Genomic DNA, 22,033 nt, shown 5'->3' with positions numbered 1-22,033 from the left:
TTCCCTGAATACCAGATATATCAAGTTGAAGAGAAAGCGAGAATTCAGGCATAAACACAAAGAAAAGAAGTGATAGATGGTGTGCTGAGCTCATTCTGCCTCCACACGCTGCCAGGCTCTGGAAATAGCTGGCTATTTCAGTCTGTTTGCTCCACCGCCGTATTCACAGAAAGTAATTAAGATAACAAGCTCTTTGCTCTTCAACTCGTGGAAGTTGCAGGAAAGTATAATTCAGTGTAAAACTAAAACAATAAAGAAAGCTCACACACACACACACATACACCTGTGATTTCAATAGAAGAAATTATCCGGCAAAAACAATGACGAGACCGTTTTTAATCAAAATGAAAAAGAAAAAAAAGCAGCAATGTACATTTGTTACATAACGAATCCAATATTCCTTTTTGCCTTTTGTGTGGCAAAAAATTTAGTTTGACGTCTCCTTTTTTCTCCTCACAAATCTCTCAGATTCTTCCAGTGACATCTATGATGTTATAGATACAAGAACAGGCTCATAAGTGTCTTTCAAAAGTGCTCACCCTGCCTTTGCAATATACGGCATTCGTCAGCAAGTTAAAGTTTTTAGAAAAATATGAGATGTATTTTATATTTAATGAGTATATGTCTGTGTGTGTTTATACCATTTTTGTCCTGCAGGTGGCAGAGCAGCTGTTTGTGAAAGGAGGCCACATTAAAGATGCCATAGACATGTTCACCACTGCAGGACGCTGGGAGGAGGCTCATAAGGTCAGAATGGACACAAACTTAAAATATATGTGAAGTAGAAGGAGGCGGATTTGTATTATTGTCATGAAATTTGACAGTTGTAAAGCCTAAAATGACAAATATTCATTGTATTTTCTGCTCTGTTTCATCTCAAATCAGTCAGAATGAATAAAATCATATGAGATCAGGACAGAGGTGTATTTTTTTTGTTCTTACAGAGTAATTATTAATAAGACTGTTTTCTTGCAGTTGGCGGTGAAGTGCATGACAGAGGAGGAAGTTATGGCTTTGTATATCAGCCGAGCTCAGGAGCTGGAGAGAGACGGGAAATTCAAAGAGGCTGAGAGGTAAATGCAGATCACACTGTATTTATAATGATACGTGGCCTCGTTGTCTGACCTCAATTATAGCAAAGAAAATAATAAAAGTTTATGACAGTTGATAGGTCGTAATTACAGACGCTGTTTTGACTCACCTGTTTTGACTCGTCATTATTTATGTAGACGGTTTTATTATTTATTAAAGCGCGGCAGAAACTCACGGCTCAAGGTTTTTAAAAGTTTCTCAAACAAAGAAAACAGTTGATACACTAATGATTGTGTGTGTGTGTGTGTGTGTGTGTGTGTGTGTGTGTGTGTGTGTGTGTGTGTGTGTGTGTGTGTGTGTGTGTGTGTGTGTGTGTGTGTGTGTGTGTGTGTGTGTGCAGGCTTTTTGCCACAGTGAAGCAGCCCGATCTCGCCATCACCATGTATAAGAAGAACCGGATGTTTGATGACGTCATTCGCTTGGTGGCCAAACATCATCCGGACCTGCTGACAGAGACACATCTCCACCTGGCCAAGGTACAGTACGCCGCGATCAACTTCACAATACCAAACCTCCGTGATGCAGGCTAAAATTAATTAGGTTTCAGTGATACAATGGCACTAAAGGAAAGACTAATTTCCAGATTTATTTTACATTTAATTGTTTTGCCAGTTTGATTATTTGTAAATGAGGCATAAAAAAATCCAAGACTGTGTACAGTTCATTAATATACGACGGAGTATTAGGGCCAGGCAAAAAAAAAAAGAAGCCAGGCAAGAAATATTCCAGCACAAGAAAAAAAAATCAGGCAAAAAAAAAAACAGGCACATTTTTTATTTTTTTATTTAAGTCCGGCATAAGAAAAAAAAACGCCTGGCAAAATTTTTTTTTTTAAAAAGTCAGACACAAGAAAAAAAAAAAAAGAACCCAGGTTAAAACATTTTTTTTAAAAGTCCAGCACAAGAAAAAAAAATCCAGACCAAAAAAAAAAAAAGTCAGGCAAAATAAATAAAAAAATAGCCAGGCAAATTTCCGGCACAAAAAAAAAAAAAAAAAGTCAGGCAAAAAAAGATAAATAATAAAGCCAGGAAAAAAAAAATGTTTTTAAAGTCTGGCACAAGAAAAAAAAAAGCCAGGCAAAAAAAAATAGAAAAAGAGAATGAATAGGCTTTACTTTATTGATATAATACAGTTATCAGTTACGAATACAGCTGCACCACTTCAGAAAATCACCTTCACACTCCAAAGACGTTCACACTCTAGCTGCTGGCACAGTTTCGTTGTTTTTTTGCCTGGCTTTTTTTTTTTTTTTTTTGCCTGGCCCTAATACTCCGTCGTATTAATAAGAGTCTCAGAAACCTCAAATTGTTGTAGTTTATGTGTCGTGTGTTTGTACAGCTCAGGCTGCAATGGATGAGACTTTCCTTCTTAGAAATACACATTAATAAATAAATGCAAGAAAAAGATTCCTTAGTGCTTTCAATAGGTTTTGTCAGCAGGTTTTCCTTTAAAAAAAACATTATGTATTAGCATTATGACTATATTCTATCTACTGTACATGAATTTAAACCTCATGCTTTTCTCTATCAAAATAATAAGTGTTGGATTTGGAAGCCTTGCTGCACCTGATCATGTTTAATATGTTGTGTCTGTTTCTCGTAGGAGTTGGAGGCTGAATCCAGGTTCTCAGAGGCAGAGTATCACTTCATGGAGGCTGAAGACTGGAAGGCTGCCGTCCACATGTACCGAGTCAATGATATGTGGGAGGAGGCACACAGGGTAAACACGGTCTACACTAGCTGTTAATCTCATTACATCTCCAAGATAGTGAGGAGTTTTAAATAACAACAACAACCACAAATTAAAGTGAGGTCAGACGGCAGTGAAAGTCAAACATGGTCTTTTGAATAGCATTGATTCAAAATATGTCTATCAATGACTTTTGATTAAAGGCACATTGCACTTAATTAAAACATTTCAGACTTCATTCTCCCCCAGTGGTAATATCATAAAGACCCTGAAGTAGTCGCTGCTGATTCAATCAAAGCAAGATCAAAATAAGCAGAAAGATGTTAAAATCACATGAAATTTAAAGGTATAAAGAATTTAAAATAACCAGAGCAGAGATAAAACACATAACATTTTTATTTGTAATGCTGCTATTTTGTTGTAGAAAGCCATTTCAGCTGCCAGAGGTTTTGTGTACATTTCTGTAAACCTGTCATATGAATATACTGGCAGTCTGAAACAGTGTAGTGCTCAATTATAATATAGTTTATACAGTTTACTGAATGATCAGGCCTCTTGGAAACACTGCAACTTTATCATAACATGTTTTTCTCTGGGATTATCTGTGGTAAAGGATCAGAAAGACAAGCTGCTGAAAGACGCCTCTAGTGAGATACATAGTCATATTTATTTATACATGTTTGTGTGTGTGTGTCAGGTGGCTAAGAGCCATGGAGGTGCAGGTGCGCAGAAGCAGGTGGCGTACCTGTGGGCCAGGAGCCTGGGAGGAGAGGCGGCCGTCAAGCTGCTCAACAAGTTCAGCCTGCTGGAATACGCCATCGAATCTGCTTCAAATAACCTGTGAGCTGCACCAGAACTCATAGATAAAGCATGATCTACATATACTCATGTTTCATTTACTTGTATCAAGAGTCGTCAAAATATTAAAGAATAATGATGAAAAATAGGCTTTTGTTGCACACATTTCATAACTGAAGAGGTTTTATTGATTGGGAATTCTCAGCATTTAATCTCCATAAATTAATTACAATCATAGACTGTGTATAAAATGGATGTAACATCCGTGACGTCACCCATTGGTTTGTGGACTGCTGCTCGGAGGCCAATAGTTTCAGATCTGAGCAGCGCCATCTTGAACATTTCCGGTGCTTGCCGGGTAAAAAAAACCCACGGATTCTACTTATATGGGCATCAGGAGGAGCATGAGGCGCCCTCCTGAACCCGTGAACCAATCAACCTGTCAATCACGACGTAGCCACGCCCTAATGCATACCCTGCTGTATCGTAAAATATAAAATCAGGGAGGCCAAAATGTCCCATATGAACATCATACTGCATTGAAGAAGGCTTTAAACTAGCGATTGAGACCATAAACACATTTTGAAAACGTTTACTGAGGTTAGAAATCAAGTGAGAAGTTGGTGAATTCTCCATTGACTTGTATAGAGACGGAAGTCCTTTTGACATCAAAACGGTCGCCCTCTGGTGGCCTTTTGATAGAATGCAGTTTTAAGTTACTTCCGCGTTGGCATCATTTCAGAGGACCGGAACTCCCCGCTTGATTACAATAAAACACAAATTATAAATAACAGTCACACAGTCATGATAGTCAATCGATCCCATAAAGAAAAGTGTGAATTGTGTCATGTTGCTCGGTTAAAGAGACCCAGGAGACAAATCTGCTAGCTTTGATAAACAGGCCAGACCAGCCATCCATTCTGTGTATTAATCCTGCATTTAGTGATTTAATGATCTTCCTCTTCTCTCCAGATCATTTGACTTCGCCTTTGATTTGGCTCGTGTCTCATGCAAGGAGAAGATCCCCGAGATCCACCTCAAACATGCCATATACCTGGAAGACGAGGTGAGTCTTCTCACAGTCCTGCTTCACACAGTAATCCTCCTCGCTGTCGTTGAATGCTCTGCTCAACAAATTCTCTCTCTTCCTCTTCCAGGGAAAGTTTGCCGAAGCTGAAGTTGAGTTCATCAAAGCGGTAAAACCCAAAGAAGCTGTGCTCATGTGAGTGCTGAAGATGATGGGATTATAGCTGATCATGCTTACTTGTTTGTGTTAATGGTAATAATGTCAGAGTGACTCATTTCAGCAAGCATAGAACAAAACCTAACCTATTACAGCTTCTGAAGGAACAAAGAAATGATCTATGATTGGTCAAACATGTCAACGTATTCGTATTACACATACATATTTATCACCAAAAGTCATGCAAGGGTCACATCCCTGGACAAAGGAAAGTGGGGCCTGAAGCCTTTAATGATCTACTTGCACTTAGCCACATCCTGCCCCAGCATAGGTCAGGAACCTGCTGACCATCAGACCCTTTAATGTAGTCAATGAGAGCATTCCTCAGGCAGTGGTCATACATCCACACATCCAAAAACTAAGAACTTCCATCTTATCCTGACATGCACCAAAGAAAGGAAGAACACATGTAGTTCAGCTTGGCCGTAGTTTGAACAAACTACATTTCTACCCCTAGAGAAATGTAGTTTGTAAAATTACAGCTAAAAAAAGTAGCTTAGCAACTACTTATACTCATTATACTCATTTAACTCAGCGTTAAATAAATCAACATGTGGTGTATATGAAACTAAATATAATATAATAATAACAATAATATAATAGCCTACAAAAAATTCACATGCCAGCAGAAATATGCCTCTCAACTCAGTTTTATTTTTTTAAAGATACAAAGCTGACATTTTTGGTCAACAAACTGTAGGTTCACCATAGACATGTTGGGTAATCTATAGACATGTTGGGTAATATAAAGAGAAAATGAAAATCCTACCCCAATACTCACTTGTAAATCAGTCAACAAAAAAATGTAATAACAAACACAAAGAGGCAGACAGATATGTGTGTCTAGAACAGTGGTCTCCAACCCTGCTCCTGGAGAGCTACTGCCCTGCATGTTTTAGGTATATCCTCACTCTAACACACCTGATTCTAATAATCAACTCGTTATCAAGCCCTTTGACGAGCCTCAGCTGCTTGATAACGAGTTAGAGTGAGGAGATACCTAAAACATGCAGGGCAGTAGCTCTCCAGGAGCAGGGTTGGAGACCACTGGTCTAGAACAACAATGTTGGCATGTCATGACATGATTCATGCCTTTTATCAAAGAGAGTTCTGGAACACAATAATGGTAAAATAACATTTATTTTATATAGGTCTTTTTTTAATAAAAACTATTTCATGTTATTGGCCAAAATTGTACTTTGTAAATTGAGTTAAACTACAAAAAATGACCCAAAAAGTAGTTGAAATACTTGACGCAGTACAAAATATGAATGTAGTTTAACTACCAGCAAGTTACAGCAAATAGTAGTTAAGCTATGTAGTTCAACTACATGTAGTTTAAGTCTCCCCAACACTGCACAGTTACAAGGCTAAAACAGTGCACAATCATATATTAGAATGATAAACTCAACCATTAGTTGCTTCTTTACTTTTACACAGCATTAGAGTAGATTTACGTCAGCTTGCAGATACATCAGTCTGTCATATAGTGGAAGTTCCCTCTGAATATAGCCATCAATCCCCCATGGAGCTGGAGGGATTTAACTGTAAAACCTGCAGTGACTCACCAAGCTTCTGCTTTCAGCTCATTTCAATAAGCTGCAAAAATCTACTTATTTGAAGCTGATATTCATCAACTACTTGGAGCCGAGAGCCGAGAGTTAACGTGTCTCTTGTTGTTGAAAGAGAAAAGGAAACTAATCCAAAAAAAAAGCTGATATTTGTATTGTTTTCTGGACATGTGACTCTTCCAGGTACGTCCACAACAAAGACTGGACCAACGCGCAGCGGGTTGCTGAGAACCATGATCCAGAGAGTGTGTCTGAGGTTCTGGTCGGCCAAGCCAAGTTCTGCTTTGAACAGAAAGACTACCAGAAGGCTGAAGCTTTCCTGCTCCGAGCCCAGAGACCCGACCTGGCCGTTAAATATTACAAGGTAACTTTAGTGTCTTTATTTTCATGTGTAGAAGTCATAGACTGTATATAAATGGACGTAACAGCCGTGACGTCACCCATTGGTTTGTGGACTGCTGCTCGGAGGCCAATAGTATCGGATCTGAGCAAGCGCCATCTTGAAAATTTCAGGTGCATGCTGGGAAAAATAAAAACATGGATTCTACTTATATGGGCATCAGGAGGAGCATGAGGCGCCCTCCTGAACCTGTGAACCAATCAACCTGTCAATCACGACGTAGCCACGCCCTAATGCATACCCTGATTTATCGTCACATATAAAATCAGGGAGGCCAAAATGTCCCAAATGAACATCATACTGCATTGAAGAAGGCTTTAAACTAGCGATTGAGACCATAAACACATTTTGAAAACGTTTACTGAGGTTAGAAATCAAGTGAGAAGTTGGTGAATTCTCCATTGACTTGTATAGAGACGGAAGTCCTTTTGACACCAAAACGGTCGCCCCCTGGTGGCCTTTTGATAGAATGCAGTTATAAGTTACTTCCGCGTTGGCCTCATTTCAGAGGACCGGAACTCCCCGCCTGGTAGAAGTACAACGAACTACTAACTTTACTTTATTTTCTATAAGAAAAAAGAAGGAGATACTTGTCTGAGATGTCTTAACATTGCTGATGAAACTGATTCCCAGGATGCTGACATGTGGAGTGATGCGATGCGTATCTGTAAGGAGTATCTCCCCAACAAGCTCTCCTTGCTCCAGGAGGACTACGAGAAGGAGACGGCCAAGAAGGGAAACCGGTGAGAATATCAGAGGCTCGCCATCCTCCATTTTCCATCTGATTCTGGAAGAGGGAATCTAGTTTTATTACAGTTCATATTTAGCTCATTTGTTGTAAAGTTGTTTTTTTTATTCATCTGCACACATAAAACTAGTAGTGGTAGTATTATTCCTGTATTGGAGCACTGCAAGGCTGCAACCAACAATTATTTTCCTTATAAAAAGGTCTGACAGTTATTTTCTTTAACCTTTGTGTTGGCCTCCCGGGTCAAATTGACCCCATCTGTTTGACTGACTGCCTGTTCCTTCCTTCCTTCCTTCCTTCCTTCCTTCCTTCCTTCCTTCCTTCCTTCCTTCCTTCCTTCCTTCCTTCCTTCCTTCCTTCCTTCCTTCCTTACTTCCTTCCTTCCTTCCTTCCTTCCTTCCTTCCTTTCTTCCTCCCTTCCCTGCTTCTGTCCTTCCTTCCTTCCTTCTTCCTCCCTCCCTTCCTTCCTTCCTCCCTCCTTTCCTTCCTTTCCTTCCTTCTTCCTCCCTCCCTTCCTTCCTTCCTTCCTCCCTCCTTTCCTTCCTTCCCTCCTTCCTTCCTCCATCCTTTCCTTCCTTCTTTTTCCCTTCCTTCCTTGACTCAAGGACAACAGGAGGGTTAATAATCGATTGATTTTTCAGTGTTTAATGTCAGAAAATAGTGAAAAATGAGGATCAATATTCTCTAAAGCCAAAGTTAACATATTCAAATGACTTGTTTTGTATGACCAATGAGGAAAAAATGATGAATCATCAGTTACAGACATCGCTTTAAGAGTTTATACAAGATTTGCTGTTGACCTGTTGTGTTTTTTGTGGTCTCGAGTCTTTAATGAGACTCTTCTGAAATGCCTGAGGGGAAAGCACAAAATTCACATTTTCCATGCTCTCCCCAGCAGACCCGCCAGTATAATCTATGCACAAAGCGTCAGTTTGATGCTTTATTAAAACACAGCTCGCGTGTTATCCCCAAATTGAAACTCCCAACAAGGAATAGCTCGTTAGCCAGTAAACCAGCAGCACGCAGCTCCTCTTCTTCTTCTTTTAATGACTTGTGGGAGAAAACATCAAAAGTTGCCAATGGAAACGAAACGAGGAAGTGAAAGAAAGAAAAGAAAAACACTCAATTATTCCTGCATATTTTTTGAAACTCAGACTTCAGCTAAGTGCAAAGCTTCCCATTTCTTTCAGGCATCTATAAGCCATGATAGAAATTTAGTTTAATGGCTTTTGCAGCTTAAATCTACATGTTACATGAAATGATGTGAAATGTGAGCTAATTAAATAGAAATCGAGAACAAAAAAAGGAGGTGGGAGAAATAAATATTCAAAGAGATTAAATGAATAACATGGTTCCCGTCAGTCATGTGCAGCGGAAATTGGACACGAGAGACTGTGATATGAATGTATAGTATGTTTAAACTTCTTTTTCACACACATTGCTTTAAATGGTTCCCAAGTGGAGCAGAAACAACAGTGTTCACCCCTCTAAAAGACAGTTTAAAGACTGTTAAATCAAATTATATACTATTCTATTACCATTAATTTAGCATTAGGCTGTTTTCTGTTGGGCCATCCATTCATACCTGATGATAACAGAGGATACTCATAATAGGTATTATATTTATTAACTTCTTTTTCTATTTTTTAAGTTGCACTATCTTGCAATCGCCAGGCTTTCATTCAAGTATGACAAAAAAGCTGAATTTAATTGAATTATTCTTACTTTTAAGTAAAAAAAGAGAAAACGTTTTTGGTTCCAAATTGGCCCAGATATCAGTTTTGGGATATTATTATTAACCTTTATTTTACCTCGAAAGACCATTGAGGAGGAATCTTCATTTACAACATTTACTCAAAGTAATGCACAATATGAGGTAGTGAGAGTAGCTGTTTCTGTGATGATGCAAAGATGAGGCGAATCAGGAGTTCTTTCTTAATGCACGTTTAATACAGGCCCGGATCATCATATATAGCAAGAATACAGTTGATGATGATACAGGGAGTTCGAGAGACCGGCCTATATAGTAGTGCTGGCATGTCAGGTATTTTCCAAGAAGTATCTTAGACAGAAGATGATCTAAGTATCTGATGCCCTGCTAAGTATTTGTACCACATGTGTCTCCAGTAAGCTTAGAATGTCTGACACCAGAACATGATCAAATGACCATACTGGGTATCCAATATCGACGATAGCTATGTAAAAATACATACGAACAGAAAAGAAAATGATGAACGAATGCAAGTAAACAAGTTAAATATTTCAATAGTGTTCCACAAGATTCAGTGTTAAGTTCAATATTGTTTTAAATTTACATAAATTATATTGTCTCCTCTTCTGAGTCCTGCAGATTCCTCCTTTATGCAGACGACACAGTTTCATATTGTACTTCAACCAACTCCCCTGTGATTTCTGCAAAGATGAGATCTGGCGCTCAGAGTTACAGCTTTGTGATAAATCTAATAACATGATTGTCCTATCTGTTTGTGTGTCCTCTTGTGTGTGTTCTTGGGCTCAGTGGTGTGGAGGGTCTGCTGGAACAGGCCCGAGAGTGGGAGCAGTCGGGTGAATACGCTCGGGCCGTGGAGTGTTACCTGAAGGTGAAGGAAGACTCAAATACAGCCCTGATGGAGAAATGCTGGATGAAGGTAAAAGTTTGACTTCCTTCTGTCTGTTTAAAAGATTTACACCTGGTCCATCCAGCATGAATACAGTTTAAGCTACTGCCACAGTGACGATGTTTAACATTATATTTCACACTATGCTTATTCACCTGGTGGCAAATCAAACAAATCTATAGAAAATATGTTTATAGAAAAGAGTAGGTTTTTCTCCTTTGTGTTTTAGTTAATAAATAATTTAAACTTATTTTTTAAATCACATAAAGCAGCTTCATAAGGTCACATTCAACTCTGAAACATAATGCTGTAAAATCCAGCTTGCTCGGGCTGGAAGGAATGAAGGAAGGAAAGGAGGGAGGAAGGAAGGGAGCAAAGGAAAGAATGAAGAGAGGAAAGAAGGAAGGGCGGAGGAAAGAAGGAAGGAAGGAAGGTAGGAGGGAGGGAGGAAAGAAGGAAGGAAGGACATAGGAAGGGAGGAAGGAAGGAAAGAAGGACAGAAGAAAGAAGGAAGGGAGGAAGGGAGTGGGAAGAAAGAAAGAGAGAGGGAGGAAGGGAGGAAGGACAGAAGAAAGAAGGGAGGAAGGAAAGGAAGGAAAGAAGAAGGAGTGAGGGAGGAAGGAAGGAAGGGGGATGGAGGGAGGAAGGAAAGAAATACAGAAGGAGGGAGGGAGGAAAGAAGGAGAAAGGACAGAAGGAAAGAAGGAACAGTCAAAACAGACGGGGTCAATTTGACCCGGGAGGACGACAGGAAGGTTAAACAGTTGTTTAGATATTCCCGTCTGGACTAAAAGTGTCGGACTGACTGACATTACGATCCAAAACAAGCCTCACAGAAACAAATTAAATGGTAAACAAAACATCTAATAAACACTAAACAGGCTGAATTTATCTTCAATAGAAGCCGAAAAATCTAATCTCACTAATCAGCCGTTACCTTCACATTGTAAATTATAGACGATGTGTGACGAAATAGAAACATAATGGCAGCCAACATTTCTCTGATGGTGGCGGTAAGTAAAAGGTCAGAGTGTCACTGACATCAATACATTTACTTCTGCTGGTCGCCCCGAAGCTACGCAGCAGATATGTGTGTTATTGATCCTTTAAAAATCTGAATGGTTGGTTTGAAGTGGAGCTAAAGGAAAAGGTCACAGGGTCGTAAAGATCAATAGGTTTTTGTTTTTTTTCCCTTCCTTTGGGGATTTGAATGAAGTGAGCAGAGACAAGAGAAAGAGAGGAAACAAAGGCTCATTTAGAAAGTGAATGTTTTGGGTCTCCGGGTGGAGTTGGAGTAGAAGTCACAGGGTCACAAGAATCAATATGTTTCCACTCTGCAGGGAGCTTTAATATGCACATTAGATTTCTGTCCACTCAGCTGCTGTGTTGATCATAAACAAAAAGCACAAAAGCACAGATAGATGGAGCTATCACACAACCTCTGCTTCTCCCCATGAGATAACAAATATAAACTCACATGCAACCTTATACCAGTAACTTATAACACATTATGCTTCTTTTTTTGTCCACATATAACAACCGATACACCGTCCAACTGTAGGAACAAGAAGAAAAACACATTTTCGATCAAAGGGGGATATTGAACACCTTTGAAAAAAAGACATAAACATATATTTAGGTTCCAGTACTCCTGTATTTGAGGATAAAAGACATAATAATGAAGTAAAATCTGGATTCTAATCTACAAATTACACTTTTGGCACCTCTGAAAATATTTCTTAAGCAGTGAAATCGGAATCAAATATCCTAAATAACCCCTGTATCTCTGTCTTTGCCTCCTATTTCCAGTGTTTTTAAAACCTTCTGTTGTTGTCTTACTTCTTTTAACACTTATGTACCCTGTTAGACATCTGCTGGGCTGTTTTAAACCCTGTTAAACATCAGATGGACTGTTTTAAACCCTGTTAGACATCAGATGGACTGTTTTAAACCCTGTTAAACATCAGATGGACTGTTTTAAACCCTGTTAGACATCAGATGGACTGTTTTAAACCCTGTTAGACATCAGATGGACTGTTTTAAACCCTGTTAGACATCAGATGGACTGTTTTAAACCCTGTTAGACATCAGACGGACTGTTTTAAACCCTGTTAGACATCAGACGGACTGTTTTAAATCCTGTCAGACATCAGATGGACTGTTTTAAACCCTGTCAGACATCAGATGGACTGTTTTAAACCCTGTTAGACATTCAGATGGACTGTTTTAAACCCTGTTACACATCAGATGGACTGTTTTAAACCCTGTTAGACATCAGATGGACTGTTTTAAACCCTGTTACACATCAGATGGACTGTTTTAAACCCTGTTAGACATCAGATAGACTGTTTTAAACCCTGTTAAACATCAGATAGACTGTTTTAAACCCTGTTAAACATCAGATGGACTGTTTTAAACCCTGTTAGACATCAGATGGACTGTTTTAAACCCTGTTAGACATCAGATGGACTGTTTTAAACCCTGTTACACATCAGATGGACTGTTTTAAACCCTGTTAAACATCTAAAGGACTGTTTTAAACCATGTTAAACATCAGATGGACTGTTTTAAACCCTGTTAGACATCAGATGGACTGTTTTAAACCCTGTTAAACATCAGATGGACTGTTTTAAACCCTGTTAAACATCAGATGGACTGTTTTAAACCCTGTTAGACATCAGATGGACTGTTTTAAACCCTGTTAGACATCAGATAGACTGTTATAAACCCTGTTAGACATCAGATGGACTGTTTTAAACCCTGTTAGACATCAGATAGACTGTTTTAAACCCTGTTAAACATCAGATGGACTGTTTTAAACCCTGTTAGACATCAGATGGACTGTTTTAAACCCTGTTAGACATCAGATAGACTGTTTTAAACCCTGTTAAATATCAGATGGACTGTTTTAAACCCTGTTAAACATCAGATGGACTGTTTTAAACCCTGTTAGACATCAGATAGACTGTTTTAAACCCTGTTAGACATCAGATAGACTGTTATAAACCCTGTTAGACATCAGATGGACTGTTTTAAACCCTGTTAGACATCAGATGGACTGTTTTAAACCCTGTTAGACATCAGATAGACTGTTTTAAACCCTGTTAAACATCAGATGGACTGTTTTAAACCCTGTTAGACATCAGATGGACTGTTTTAAACCCTGTTAGACATCAGATAGACTGTTTTAAACCCTGTTAAATATCAGATGGACTGTTTTAAACCCTGTTAAACATCAGATGGACTGTTTTAAACCCTGTTAAACATCAGATGGACTGTTTTAAACCCTGTTAGACATCAGATAGACTGTTTTAAACCCTGTTAGACATCAGATAGACTGTTATAAACCCTGTTAGACATCAGATGGACTGTTTTAAACCCTGTTAGACATCAGATGGACTGTTTTAAACCCTGTTAGACATCAGATAGACTGTTTTAAACCCTGTTAAATATCAGATGGACTGTTTTAAACCCTGTTAAACATCAGATGGACTGTTTTAAACCCTGTTAAACATCAGATGGACTGTTTTAAACCCTGTTAGACATCAGATAGACTGTTTTAAACCCTGTTAAACATCAGATAGACTGTTTTAAACCCTGTTAGACATCAGATGGACTGTTTTAAACCCTGTTAGACATCAGATAGACTGTTTTAAACCCTGTTAAACATCAGATGGACTGTTTTAAACCCTGTTAGACATCAGATGGACTGTTTTAAACCCTGTTAAATATCAGATGGACTGTTTTAAACCCTGTTAAACACCTAAGAGACTGTTTTAAACCCTGTCTTTTCTGCAGATGTAGTATTTCACATGTACATTGTGTCCGTGTGTGTTTGCAGGCAGCAGAGTTGTCCATCAAGTTCCTCAGTGGAGAGCGAGCGGTGGAGGTGATCCGGGTGGTCGGACCTCGCCTCACAAAGCTGAGGAAGTACAACGCTGTGGGTGGACGCACACACACACACACATACACACACACACACAAACACACAAACACACACACAAACACACACACACACACACACACACACACACACACATCAGGCATACATAGACTCACATTAATTCTCTGGAGACTTACCCTGACCCTAATCTCAAGCACCGACCCAAAAATCTGCCTTTTACCAATTGTGGACACGGCTTTTGTCCCCAATTACACCAGCCTCCCCCAATTAACTGGTCCTAAGTCTGCAATTTGTCCACACAATGAGCCTATTACACACACACACTCTACCTTGGCCTTGATAAATAAAAAAATGAACAGACTTTTTTATATAAGTATTTTTTAATTTGTCCGGTTCCTCTGATGTCGTGTGTTTCCAGGCCGCTGAGCTCTACTTAAACATGGACCTGATCAAAGAGGCCATCGATGTCTTTATTGAGGGAGAGGAGTGGAACAAAGCCAAGAGAGTCGCCAAGGAGCTGGAGCCAAGGTTTTATAACCCACACACACACACACACACACGCATGCACGCACACACACGCACGCACGCACGCACACACACACACACACACACACACCCACACACATATACACACACACTTGAATGCACCATAGTAATTAGAGCTCAGTCCCTCCAGGAAACGTTGATTTTTGTGATCAGGAAACTGACATTTTGCTGTTTGATAAATTGTATTTTCTTGTTTATGTGATGTTATTTTGTAGTTTTATAATCATTTTACTTACTTAGTAGAAGAAGAAAGACATTCTGGGTATTTTCAATATACTACCACCTTATTTAACCTTCCTGTCGTCCTCCCGGGTCAAATTGACCCCGTCTGTTTTGACTGTTCCTTCTTTCCTCCTTTCCTTCCTTCTGTCTGTCCTTCCTCCCTCCCTCCCTCCCTCCTTCTCTCTTTCTTTCCTTCCTCTCTCTTTCCTCCCTTCCTTCTTTCCTTCCTTCCTTCCTTCCTTCCTTCTTTCCTCCCTCCCTCCTTCTCTTTCTTTCCTCCCCCCTACCTTCCTTCCTTCCTGCCTTCCTCTTTTCCTTTCTCCCTCCCTCCCTCCCTCCTACTTTCCTTCCTTCCTTCTTTACTCCGTCCGTCCTTCCTTCCTTTCCTTGCTCCCTTCCTTCTTTCTTTTCCTCCCTTCCTTCCTCCCTTCCTTTCCCTTCCTTCCTCCCTCTTTCCTTCTTTCGTCCCTCCCTCCTTCCTCCCTTCCTTTCCTTCTTTCCTCCCTTCCTTTCCTTCCTTCCTCCCTCCTTTCCTTCCTTCTTCCTCCCTTCCTTACTTGACTCGAGGACAACAGGAGGGTTAAACATTCTTAAACTCTCTCATAAATATGTTAAATTATAAATATATCTTTGCTCTGTATCTCATTACTCTGATCTGTTGCAGGTATGAGGACTACGTGGACCAGAAGTACAAAGAGCACCTTAAGAACCAAGGCAAAGTGGAGTCTGTACGTATATTTACACACTTTCTTACACACTGCATCCAATAAGAGTCATTTTATTGAGAAAATAGTGCTGTATTATGAGTGTAAGTATCCATGTTGTTGGGTAAAACCCACTAGTAGGAAACCATCATATTGAACAGGACATTAAAAAGTCTAAAATATGTCTAAAAGAAACTGAACTGAAAATGTGTCTTTAACTCTGTTTTCTATTTTATCCCTGTATTCTAATTTGGTGTGGAGTTAGTTATGTAGAGTTTATTAAGATTTCCAGACATGATGTTGAGTTGTTAAAGATACAAATACCTAATTGACTCAATTTAGAGATTTATAGTGTGTTAACCTTCCTGTCGTCCTCCCGGGTTCCTCCCTTCCTTCCTTCCTTCCATCTGTCCTTCCTCCCTCCCTCCTTCTCTCTTTCTTTCCTTCCTTCCTTCCTTACTTCCTTCCTTCCTTTCCTTCCTCCTTTCCTCCCTCCCTCCTTCTCTCTTTCTTTCCTCCTCCCTAACTTCCCCCCTTCCTTCTTTCCTCTGTCCTTCTTTCCTTCCTTCCTCCCTTCCTCTTTTCCTTTCTCCCTCCCTCCTTCCTTCTTTCGTCCCTCTCTACTACCTTCCTTCTTTTCTCCGTCCTTCCTCCCTTTCCTCCGTCCTTTCCTTTCATCCCTTCCTTCCTCCCTCCTTTCCTTCCTTCCTTTCTTCCCTCCTTCCTTCTTCCTCCCTTCCTTCCTTGACTCGTGGACAACAGGAGGGTTAAAGTTGCATAATTCAAGTCACACTTTGCAGAAATGACGATTGAAAATGCCATTTCTTGAACGTATGCGCCTGTGTGTGTTATCAGCTGGTGGGTGTGGACGTCATGGCAGCTCTGGACATGTATGCAGAGAGAGGCCAGTGGGAGAAATGTCTGGAAACGGCATCTAAACAGGTTTGTCATGATCTAAACTGTGAAATGTGAAGTTTAAATGACAGACAAAGGCCTTAAAATGCTTAGAAATGGGGTCCTTAACTGTCCATTTAAGCTCTAATCATTGAGTAAAAGCTGCATGACTGTTAATATTTCTCTGAATGTCATGTAGTCAGGTCTTCCGCTTATAAAACTAGTCTTCGGTATCAGTATCTGTTTGGTTCAGTTCGTCTCATCAGGCCTGTTTGTTTGTTTCTCGTCAGAACTTTAAGATCCTCCATAAATACGTCGCTCTGTACGCCACACACCTCATCAAAGAGGACGACGCTCCGAAGGCCCTGCAGCTCTACATACAGCATGGAGCACCTCCGAACCCTCAGGTACACACACACACACACACACACACACACACACAACTTGGACTTTCAATCAGTTATTATCTTTCAAACTCAGTTGACACCTTATTTCAGGAGGTATGTCTGTGTCATACTCAGTTTAAGGACCAGTATGTCTTATATTTACTGTAATAATAACTCATAAACTGACTATAATGTGCTATCAGTCAGTCATTTTTAACACATTGCATGTCATTATCATGCAATGTGGTGTTTAGAGGTCGTGGTCATTTAATTGTAACACCCCAGGCTGCCAGATTTTAAACATTTCCACACAAACACAGCATGAAAACTGAGTCTGAGGACAAGGTGACGGGGGGTGAAACAACTCTCGAAGATTTTTGACTATTTTAGGCTGTAGTACCCATTTTAAACACTTGCTGTCAGTGTTACATATTTCTTAAGACCCTGTTCTGCTTCTGTGAGGATGACTTGTCTGCAATGATCCTGAAATGATGAGACAAGACAAGGGTTAGGGATCTTCTTCAATGCACGTTTAATACGAGCTCGGGTCAAACCAGTACATGCATGATAAATGACAACAGACAAGCAGAACAGGGCTGTTTATATATTATTCTTGGCATGACAGTTATTTTCTGTTTTGGCTTAAACAGAATATGATCTGGGGCCTCTCCAAGTATTTGTGTCCTAACTTGCTTGCTCCCTCTCTCTCTCTCCCTCTCTCTGTGAGTGATGATCATACTGTAAGCTAAAAGATACAAAAGCATACTAATGATTTCTTAACGTCTGGATTCTTCAACGTTCTGCAAACATGTGCTTCGCTTCCTATCAGCCTGGCTTCTTAAATACCACTTATGGACATTAAAGCTGAAAATAATGTGAAAAAAACATCTCTTCCTCTGTACATTTACACTGAACAAAAATATAAACGCAACACTTTTGTTTTTGCTATATATATATTTCACAAATCTGTCTAAATCTGTGTTAGTGGCCTGTGGATGTTGGTCCACTCCTCTTCAATGGCTCTGCGGAGTTGCTGGATATTGTTAACTGGCCACAATCAACAACCTGATCAACTCTATGTGAAGGAGATGGGTTAGCAGGGTTAGGGTTAGGGCAAATGGTGGTCACAACAGATACTGACTGGTTTTCTGACCCCCCCCACCCAGACCCCTTCAATAAAGCCAAACTGCACATTTCAGAGTGGCCTTTTATTGCTGCCAGCCTAAAGCACACCTGTGCAATATCCATGCTGCCCAATCAGCATCTTGATATGCCACACCTGTGAGGTGGGATGGATTATCTGGGCAAAGGAGAAGTGCTCACTAACACAGATTTAGGAGGGAGGAAGGAAGGAAGGAGGGAGGAAGGAAGGAAGGAAGGGAGGAAGGAAGGAAGGGAGGAAAGGAAAGACGGAAGGGAGGAAGGATGGATGGAGGAAATAAGAAAAGGTAGGAGGGAGGGAGAAAGGAAAAGAGGAAGGGAGGAAGAAGGAAGGAAAGGAGGGAGGAAGGGAGGAAGAAAGAAAGAAGGAAAGGAGGGAGGAAGGAAGGAGGGAAGGAAGGAAGGGAGGGAGGAAAGGAGGGAGGAAGGAAGGGAGGAAAGGGAAGAAGGAAGGGAGGGAGGAAAGGAGGGAGGAAGGAATGGAGGAAAGGAAAGAAGTAAGGGAGGAAGGAAGGATGGAGGAAAGAAGGAAGGAGGGAGAGAGGGAGAAAGGAAAAGAGGAAGGGAGGAAGGACAGAAGGAAGGAAGGAAGGGAGGAAAGAAGGAACAGTCAAAACACCTGTGAGGTGGGATGGATTATCTCGTGCTCACTAACACAGATTTAGATTTGTGAACAATATTTGAGAGAAATCGGTCTTTAGTGTATATAAACAATGTTTTAGATCTTTGAGTTCCGCTCATGAAAAATGGCAGCAAAAACAAAAGTGTTGCGTTTATATTTTTGTTCAGTGTATTTACCAGCATACAACATCTAACCAGTAAATACATTTCACCATTTTTTTTTTTAACTCTCAGAACTTCAACATCTACAAGCGTCTGTTCCTGGATCTGATCAACCTTCCCGACACCGACGGACACGAGGCTTACCGCATGTGGGCCGAACTCCGCAACTTCCTGCTGCAGCTGGTAAAACAACCACAAGCTTCTAATGTAGAGCTGAAAGTAAAAATCACATCAGATCAGATTACATCAGATCAGATTACATTAGATCAGATTACATTAGATCAGATTACATTAGATCAGATTACATTACATTGACTTTATTATTGTTGGGTTTTTTTCAGTGTGAGAACTTGTCCAAGTCGGCCGAGGTGAACTCTGCAGCTCATGAAGACTTTGACCAGATGCTGCTGATCGCTCACTACTACGCCACGAGATCCGCAGCCAGAGGAGTCGAGCAGCTGGTACACGAAGATTCATTTATAGAGATTATAGATTATAGTTCAGTTATTAACAGAAAAATGGGTTTAAATCACATGTACAAGATTCAATTAGATTTAAAAAGTAGATGTTTACATTTGATTGGTTTCTTTTGGACGTCCTTTAAAACAGGGGGTTCAAACATGAGGCCCGTGGGCCAGAACCGGGCCGTTGAAGGATCCAATCCAGCCCACTTTCCTTCCTGTGTTTGTTTCCTTTCTTCCTTCCTTCTGTCCTTCATCTGTCCTTCCCCTTCTTCCCTCCCTCCTTCTATCTTTTCTTCCTACCTTCCTACCTTCTGTCCTTCTTCCCTTTCTTCCTTCCATCCTTCCTTCCTTCCATCTTTCCTTCCTTCCTTTCATCTGTCCTTCCTTCCTTCCATCTGTCCTTCCTTCCTCTCTTCCTTATGTCCTTCCATCTGTCCTTCCCCCCTCTTCCCTCCCTCTTTCTATCTTTCCTTCTTACCTTCCTGCCTTCAATCCTTCCTTTCATCCTTCCTTCCCTCCTTCCTTCTATCTTTCCTTCCTAACTTCTTCCCTTCCTCCCTTTCATCTTTCCATCCTTCCTTCCTTCTATCTTTCCTTCCTACCATCCTTCCTCCCTTTCTTCCTTCTGTCCTTCTATCCTTCCTTCATTCTGTCCGTCCACCCTTTCTTTCTTCCCTCCCTACTACCTTCCATCTTTCCTTCCTTCCTTCCATCTTTCCTTCCTTCCTTTAGTCCATCCGCCCATCCATCCATCTTTCCCTCCTTCCTTCATTTTTTAAAAACGTCCGGTCCACATCAGATCATATTATTCTGTTCGTGGCTCTTGAATGTAAATGAGTTTTTCCTGTTTTAAAGCAAACTGTTTATTATTGTTTGTATTTTGTTTTAGATCAAACTGAACTTTTATCTTTTCTTCTTTACTTTCTTCGGCACTATTACTCTCATGGCTCCACATCTGAGCTTGGTTGATGTTTTCATGTTATTAATAATGTTGAAATCAAAGCCGCCTCTTCTCTCCGTCTGCTGTTTATCTTCCAGATCGGCGTAGCGTCCAGACTGTCGGTGTCGCTGCTGCGTCACACTGAGCTGGTTCCTGCAGAGAAAGCTTTCTACGAGGCGGGGCTCGCCTGCAGGGTGAGTCCAGGAGGAGCCGCAGCAGATTTTACACCTTTTAAAAGAGTCTTTATAATCATTAAGATGTGTTAAATGTCAAAAATGCACCCAATATGTTTTTTTAGTCTGGATCAGGCTCTAAAGCAGGAGGGTCAAACTAATTTTTAAGGGCCACGTATACAGCTTAACATGATCTCATTTGGGCCGAACTATTAAAAAAATGGAAAGGAAGGATGAAAGGAAGACAGGAACGGAAAGAAGACAGGAAGGAAAGATGGAAGAAAGGAGGGAGGGAAGAAATAAAGGATGGACGGACAGGATTAAGGAAGGAAAGAAAGCTGGAAGGAAGGAGGGAGAGAAGAAAGGGAAGAAGGACAAATGGAAGGACAGAAGGAAGAAAGGGGGAAGGAGTGAAGAAAAGAGGGAAGGAAGGATGAAAGGAAGGAAGGAACGAAAAGAAGACAGGAAGGGAAGAAGGACAGATGGAAGAAAGGGGAGAAGGAAAGAAGGGGGGAGGGAGAGAAGAAAGGGAAAGAAGGACAGAAGGAAGGAAGGAAGGAACGAAGGAAGGAAGGAAGGAAAAGAACACGAACACAGAAAGGAAAGTGGGCCGGATTGTTCCCCTCGGCGGCCCGGTTCTGGCCCACGGGCCTCATGTTTGACATCCCTGCTTTAAATTGACACCATCCAATTTTAATTAAAGTATTTTATAATATTCTTCTATATTCTCATTAAAAGTAATTTATATTCCGTAAATACTTCAGTTCTAATATCAGGTGGCTTAAAATGCACCTGATATGTTTATTATTGTCTGTCTCGGGCTCTTAATTAAAAGCACAATCCTATTTTTAATTATAAAGCATTTGTAAATATATTAATTAATTCTGCTGCAGGTGATAAAATTTATTGATATCCTGAAAATATCCCAGAAAACTAATAAACTCTCAGATTCCTTCTGTGTCTTAATTACATTTCAACATTTCATGATTTACAACAACGTTTGAGGTCTCACACATCATCTTCATAACTCAACTATTAGCTTCTGAAGACAGATTTAATGAAAGGGGAAAGCTTGGAGCCTGAATTTGGGAAAAAAAAAAAAAAAAAAAGCTTGAATGTGAATCACAGGAAACTTCTCTTTCTCCTCCCAAATGTTCTTAACCTTCATGTCGTCCTCCCGGGTCAAATTGGCCCCGTCTGTTTTGACTGTTCCTTCTTTCCTTCCTTCCTTCCTTCCATCTGTCCTTCCTCCCTCCCTCCTTCTCTCTTTCTTTCCTTCCTCTCTCTTTCCTCCCTCCATCCCCCTTTCTTCCCTCATTCCTTCTTTCCTCCCTCCCTCCTACCTTCTTCCCTTCCTTCTTTCCTCTGTCCTTCTTTCCTTCCTCCCTCCCTCCCTCCCTCCTTCTTTCCTCCCTCCCTCCTACCTTCCTTTCCTTCCTCCCTTCCTTCTTTCCTTTCCTTTCCTCCCTTCCTTCCTCCCTCCTTTCCTTCCTTCTTCCTTCCTCCTTTCCTTCCTTCTTCCCTTCCTTCCTTGACTCGAGGACAACAGGATGGTTAATTCCTCCTGAGACAACATGAAGTTTTATATCTGATTAAATTATTATTAGTATTATTATTATTATTATTATTATTATTATTATTATCATTATTATTATTATTATTATTATTATCATTATTATTATTATTATTATTATTAT

General features: G+C 40.3%; 1 protein-coding gene across 1 annotated transcript in view; it reads left to right on the top strand.

The window, feature by feature from the left end:
- The window catches only part of ift172 (intraflagellar transport 172), a gene marked incomplete in the record, with an annotated part of 47,420 nt that overhangs the window by 21,183 nt on the left and 4,204 nt on the right, over nucleotides 1–22,033 (top strand). Inside the window, 18 exon segments of the mRNA XM_062436844.1 lie at nucleotides 658–747; nucleotides 976–1,073; nucleotides 1,433–1,568; nucleotides 2,695–2,811; nucleotides 3,479–3,621; nucleotides 4,552–4,645; nucleotides 4,737–4,801; nucleotides 6,577–6,757; nucleotides 7,427–7,536; nucleotides 10,060–10,189; nucleotides 14,001–14,099; nucleotides 14,482–14,591; nucleotides 15,496–15,559; nucleotides 16,391–16,477; nucleotides 16,720–16,836; nucleotides 18,832–18,942; nucleotides 19,101–19,220; nucleotides 20,262–20,357. Coding sequence (XP_062292828.1) covers nucleotides 658–747; nucleotides 976–1,073; nucleotides 1,433–1,568; nucleotides 2,695–2,811; nucleotides 3,479–3,621; nucleotides 4,552–4,645; nucleotides 4,737–4,801; nucleotides 6,577–6,757; nucleotides 7,427–7,536; nucleotides 10,060–10,189; nucleotides 14,001–14,099; nucleotides 14,482–14,591; nucleotides 15,496–15,559; nucleotides 16,391–16,477; nucleotides 16,720–16,836; nucleotides 18,832–18,942; nucleotides 19,101–19,220; nucleotides 20,262–20,357 — 1,968 coding nt within the window.

The sequence above is a fragment of the Scomber scombrus genome, chromosome 17, assembly GCF_963691925.1.
Source record: "Scomber scombrus chromosome 17, fScoSco1.1, whole genome shotgun sequence".
Lineage (NCBI taxonomy): Eukaryota > Metazoa > Chordata > Actinopteri > Scombriformes > Scombridae > Scomber > Scomber scombrus.
The sequence above is the reverse complement of the archived record's forward strand: the minus strand, read 5'-3'. Positions and strand labels throughout refer to the sequence as shown.